At 35.1% G+C, this 6,651-nt stretch overlaps 1 protein-coding gene across 1 annotated transcript; it reads left to right on the top strand.

The window, feature by feature from the left end:
* The first annotated feature begins 667 nt into the window (after positions 1 to 667).
* Positions 668 to 5,244, top strand: LOC128179653 (uncharacterized). The gene is made up of 2 exons (XM_052847164.1): positions 668 to 755; positions 998 to 5,244. The coding sequence occupies exon 2, from the start codon at positions 1,036 to 1,038 to the stop codon at positions 2,698 to 2,700; it is 1,665 nt and encodes a 554-aa protein (XP_052703124.1). The 5' UTR covers positions 668 to 755; positions 998 to 1,035; the 3' UTR covers positions 2,701 to 5,244.
* Positions 5,245 to 6,651: the final 1,407 nt, after the last annotated feature.

Here is a 6,651-nt window from a genome sequence, read left to right as displayed (position 1 = left end):
TCCAATTATCTCCCCAGAGGTCGTGAGAAGCAAAAGGGTATCAAAACTAAAAACCAATGAAGAAACGAATTAACCTATTTATTTATTCAAAATTTGTCATAGCTTAACATTTACATATTCTCTAAATAGGCTCACAGTAAATATATCAACTCTATACGTAATCATTTATATTATTTCATTGCAAGAATATATTTTGATCGAGACTATCCTTGACTTGGATCCGCCAAAGCGTGTCCACCACCTTACTCTCATTTTTTGCTATTTCGGGCTTGTTTATCGAAATGAAAGTATGTTTCTGATTAATTTCACAATTAAAACTTTTCAGTTAAAATTCAATTTACCATTCGGATATCATCTCACACGTGTTGAAAAATCAATTAAAGGTGTATGCAAGTACTCTGATGCAGACATTTTGTAGTTAATTTGCAAGATCCCTAAATTTATAAGTATAGATAGGAATAGGAGGATCTCAAATCATAAAACACAATTTCATTTTTTAAACAAAATAAATAGCATACATTTTAAGCTGAATTTGATATGTTCACAAGTGATAAAAAAAGTCAGTTGTGGTAAATTCTCCCAATAATGAGTGACCTAGATTCTGGATCAGCGCAAATCCGAGTACAGGTGTGTATCTGGTATTTAAATCAGTCACATGATCTTGCACAGGTAGCCGACCAGGAACAATAAACACCTGAAGCTCGCCATGTTGGATTGTAAAGATTTGTAGTTTACCAATGGGGTAATAACGTTAGGTAAGTTTCATAATCCACTTAATTTCTTATTGTCTATTCTAAACAATCAAAAAACAATTTTGGACTAATAATTTTTTAACGTATTAATTCACGCCTAATTCTAAATTCAGACAAAATATTATGACCAAAAATGTACAGTTAATGCATGAAATGGAATCTCTGATTCCTACATATAGTCATGTAGATCAAACCAAAAAAATTCCTGCAAAGATCATAAATACATACTGACTTTCACTTTGCAGGTGCAATTCCCCCTAAATTTACTAAGGGCTCCCTGACCATGGACCCCTGGAAGAGCGCCCAGGATGTTGTACGCTGCACCCTGTGTCGAACATCTATGGCCTTCATGTACTGTGAAATTTGTCATATACATCTATGTAAAGACTGTGTAGAGACACATTTATCAGATTCCTCTAAAGTCCACAATGTAGTGTCACTTAAACAATACTTAACCACTCTGAACTATCCCAAGTGTAGGAAACACCCCACCAAACAATGTGAACTCCACTGTGAACAATGTGACATTCCTGTCTGTGCACAGTGTATTTCTGGGGAACATTTAGGACATAAACCAGTTGACATTTTCCAAAACTTTGATATCAAAAAAGAAGTTTTACAAAGAGAGTTGGAAGAATTGGAGAAATCCATTTATCCTAAATACAAAGAGATTGCATCCAACATCCCAGTGCAGAAAGCTGATCTGAGTAAAAACTCCCAGAAATTGACAACAGTAATTGACAAACAAGGAGAAGTCTGGCACAGAGAAATAGACACCATTATCTCAAACCTGAAATCTATTGTGGAGGAAATGGAATCCAAACATCTGGTCATCCTGAAAAAACAAGAAGATGAAATCACACGCACCATTTCTGAAATCACACAGACCATTGCTGAACTGAAGAAGATACTGAACTCTAAAGATGTCTGCCTTGTCTCTGAGTACAAATCTAGGAACGCTGAATTCAGAAGATTGCCTCCTAAACTCAAAGTGTCCTTACCAAACTTTAGGTCAGAGAAAATCCATACAGATCAGCTGATTAAACAGTTTGGTTCGCTGTCAGCATTATCTTTCACAATAGAGGAACAAGACTACAGCATGTCGCCCCAGGGAGCCAAGTCCTCTCCCCCAGACCGGTCACTGATGGATGTACCCCAGGTCATCACAGCTATAGACACAGGGTATGAATATCTATACGGTGTGACGTGTCTGAATGATACAGAAGTATGGACGCGTGGTAATGAAGACATGATGAAACTCTTCAACCAGCAGGGAAAACAAGTAAAGTCCATCAAAACCAAGTCAGGGTACGTTCCAACAGACATATCAGTAACAAGGAGTGGGGATCTAGTTTATACTGATTACAATGATAGAACTGTGAACATAGTGAAGAATACACAGGTACAGACAGTGATCAGACTACGGGGGTGGAGTCCTCGTGGTGTCTGTAGTACCGCCTCTGGTGACCTCCTGGTTGTCATGGACAGTGATGGTGATAAGCAATCAAAAGTTGTGTGTTACTCTGGCTCCACAGAGAAACAAAGTATTCAGTACAATGACAAAGGACAACCTCTCTTTTCATCTGGTCACTATAAATACATCAGTGAGAACAGGAACCTAGATATCTGTTTTTCAGACTGTGGAGCCCGTGTAGTAGTGGTGGTCAATCAGGCCGGGAAACTCCGGTTTACCTACACTGGTCATCCCTCTACTACCAAGGGATCATTTGATCCACGCGGCATCACAACAGACAGCCATGGTCGGATCCTGACAGCAGACTATGACAACGACTGTATCCACATCCTCGATCAGGGCGGACAGTTCCTCCGCTACATTGACAATCGTCATTTACAGTTTCCACGGGGTTTATGTGTGGACACCAGAGACAACCTCTTTGTTGCTGAGAGAGGCACAGGTAAAGTGAAGAAAATACAATATTATAAGTAAATCAATTAACTGCAATATTTGTATGTTAACAAAGCGTATGAAGTAAATATTACATACTGTATGTATAACATGCACTCAAACTATTAACATTATATAAATAGTGGCTGTGTGGGAGGGTAACAGTTGTTATCTTCCCATACAGACACTATTCATTTTATTTTGATATATTCAGTGGTATATTCTCTCTGTATAACTCTATATAGACAAATAGTCAATAATTGTAATATTAGCTCGTCCGAAAAATATTGACCGGTCAATATTTTTTTAATATTGACCGGCTAGGAATAATACCTTGAGACTATTCCCTCTATTTCAATTAATTGCTTCTGATTTGTTGATTCTTAAACGATGACGTAAATAAATCTTCGCGACTCCAAAACAAGGTGACGTCATAATAAACAGTCAGTCAAGGCAAACAAACAACGGACGTGCAATGCAACGGTTTGCTATTATAACGGATATAAGGATTTCTGATTTACTGTGAATTAAAATCAGGTAGAACATCTGTATGTTAATTCTAACGCACGGCAGAATATCACTTGTGACGATGAGCTTAACACAAAATTCATTTGGTAAATTCTTTGTTGAGCTGAGAAAATCACGGCGATCTGTTTTTAATCACTTTCTTAAAATTTGGTTTGTGTCTTCATATAACAAAACAAATGTTGACTGTGTTTTCGGGCAACATTGATTATATTAGTCCCCTTGGGACGAAAATATTGCCCTCCGCTTCGCGTCGGGCAATATTTCGTCCCTCGGGTCTAATATAATCAATGTTGCCCTCAACCCCAGTCAATATTTGTATAATACTGAATGTCTTAATTTTAAGGAAAACTTTACTGCTTTATATAGGAATAACGTGAACTCCACAACAAACCGTACGCGCATGTAACAATTTGTAATGTTACCAGTTGCTAAGTGCGTGCTAACGCTGAGGGTAATAGAACGGATTATGAACTGCGTCTTAACCAATCAGATTTCAGTATTTAACATGAAAGTACCGTATATCAGGTTTTTTCCGCGTGTATACAATTTCCGCTTTGTTCGCGACGATATCCGAATCGCGGAAAATAAATCAGCGTAAATTTGATACAAAGTTTCCTTTTTGTAATAGAGTTCTCTCTTTCCTGATGAAATGTACAGGTAAATAAAAGTACGGTGAACTGTGTTCAGTTAGTTTACTTAGAGGTACAAATTGCGGGATCGGAGGACAAGCGCCAAATAATAGATTTGTATGCCTCGTTGTTTATTCAATAATCCATTGACAAGCTTATTAAAACGTTCGCTTTCCTTGCATAAACCGATGTCTAATTATACCTGAGTTACTGGTAAATGTAACGGTACATGATCTGTTTATTTATGACTGTTTGCGTCTCCGAAATTAATTGTTGGTAATTATTTCACATTAAGGAAAACGTGTAAATGGATTCATTGTCCGAATTTTTCATTACAAAGAGCGACAATTCATATACTTTTCGCCACTTTCCTCACAGGTTTAGACAATCGTAATAAATTCTAACAATGTGACTTTGAAATAGTGAAAATAAGATTCGCGTAAATTTTATATAACGTTCTGATTCGCGGAAAAAACATGACGCGGAAAAAACCGGTATAACAATGCATGTTATCATATGGTGTATATCAGATGTTACAAATGTAACATGTTGTGTGTTGATAATGGTTCACACATTAACTAACTTACCATGTCTATACGATATAAACAAACTGTTTAACTGTCATAATATTAAGTGTTTATGTGTTTAATCATTGCAAGGCATCAGTCTTCATTTGTTTCAATAAGCTAATTTTTAGTTTTGTGTGTAAACTAAGTTCTCTCTTATAACATATAAGTAAACAAATATAGCTAGACCATGTTTATATATTATATGTAAACAATGTGGCTGTGTATATGTGTCACATGTATGTCAAAAGACAATATATTTACATGAAACTACTTTTTTTATTTACATGTATAAATGTACAGTGACTCAGTGATTTAAGTATGTTTATACAATGTTTGATTTTTAAAAATGATATACTTTCAATGGACTGTACTTGTTACCTGTGCTTATCACTCTATGTTACATGTAATGAGTAACAGTTTATCTATAACATGTCAACAGTCTTTGTCTTTAACATGACACAAGGTATGGTCTCTGTATTATCAACTTACATGTGGTTATCTGAACAAACTTTTTGTTACATGTATTAATGACGAAGGTTTATGAATGTGTAGCACTCAATTCTTTACCAGCAATGGAGCGAATGCCTGAAAGGGACTGAGACCCATTACTTATAAAGAGGAGTGGTACAGGTATATTAACCCAAGCAAAATCACTTTGATACTGAACTAATTGTTATTACTTACCTTTTTAATTTTAAGAATTGGAGTAGATGTTTGATTTTTCGTCAACCTGTTCCTCTGTTCTAACTTTATGAAATTTTCATCTGAAATATTCTGTCCCGTGGTGTTTTTATTTCTATCTTGCGAGTTTGTGCAAAACTAACCAAAGGATTCTGAAAAATGTAATCAGACAATCAGCATATTACAGATATATATATATATATATATATATATATATATATATATATATATATATATATATATATATATATATATAAAATTGATACTGCTTCTGAATGTTTTATGAGTTGTTTTATCTTTAAATAAATCTTTAAACTAAATATCAATGTATTGTATTGTATCAAAAAATGCCTTTAAATTTTGGCAATGGCCATACGATGACATCAGAACTTTTGAGGAAGGGGCAGCATTTGCCATCTCAATACATAGTTTTTAAAAAGAGAAGATTCTGTGGTCAGTGGAGTAGCGAAGTGTAAAACCGACTTTCTGCACAAGCCCAAAGTGTGTTGCATGTATATGTACGGTTGGGTGCTATTTAGTCTTCTTTGCAGTATCAGTAATTCAAACAAAAATAATCTTATCTGGATAAGTTATCTGTAGATTGAAATTCCCTTTTTAGCTCACCTGAGCTGAAAGCTCAAGTGAGCTTTTATGATCATTCTCTGTCATCCGTCTGTCCGTTAATTTAAATTTTCACATTTTCAAAATTTCCTTAAGAACCACTGTGCCAATTTCAACCAAAGATGGCACAAAAGACCCTTAGGCAATGGCAATTTAAAGTTGTGAAAATTAAGGACCACACCCTTTTTCAAGGGGAGATGATTAGAAATTATTTTAAAAAATCAGAAATTTTCAAAAATCTTTTTTACAAGAACCATTTGGCCAGGAATGCTGAAACTTATGTCGAAGCATCCTAGTTGTGAAAATCATGATCCCCGGGGGTAGGGTTGCGCCACAATGGGAGGGGGTCAAATTTTACATAGAAATAATATAGAGAATATTTTTAAAAATCTTCTTTTGAAAAACCATTTGGTCAGGAAAGGTGAACCCGATGTGGAATCATCCCTAGGTAGTGTACATTAAATTTTGTTCAAATCTTGGTCCCCAGGGTTGGATGGGGTCACACTTGGGGTCGAATTTTCACAAAGCAATATAGAGGGAAAATTTTCTAAAAATGTTCTTCTATAAAACTGTTTAACCCAAAAAGCTGTAACTTGTGTGGAGGTAGCCTAAGGAAGTGTAGAATTAAGTTTGTTCAAGTCATGATTCTCAAGGATATGTTGGAATCATAATGGGGGCAAATTTTTACATAGTTATATATAGAGCAAAAACTTTAAAATCTTCCTCTAAATATGTATTTGCTTAAAAAGAGCTGTAACTTTAGTGAAAGAAATTGTAGATAGTGTAGATTCATTTTCTTTTTCAAAATCTTAAGGAGTACGGTGAGGCCCTTTTGAAGGGTGTGGATTTCAATTTTACATGTGTGAAAATTTTTAATTAATAAAAATAACTCAAATGTTTAAATATGCGGTTTTACTTATATTCAAGCATTTTGACAAATTGTTAATTCTTTAAAATTGTCTAGA

Source organism: Crassostrea angulata, chromosome 4, assembly GCF_025612915.1.
Source record: "Crassostrea angulata isolate pt1a10 chromosome 4, ASM2561291v2, whole genome shotgun sequence".
Taxonomy (NCBI): domain Eukaryota; kingdom Metazoa; phylum Mollusca; class Bivalvia; order Ostreida; family Ostreidae; genus Magallana; species Magallana angulata.
Note: the sequence above shows the minus strand (reverse complement) of the source record. Positions and strands in the feature narration are given on the sequence as shown.

What these genes read in the sequence shown, in the direction of transcription:
- LOC128179653 (XM_052847164.1), top strand. Translation starts at nt 1,036, where the DNA reads ATGGACCCCTGGAAGAGCGCCCAGGATGTTGTACGCTGCACCCTGTGT.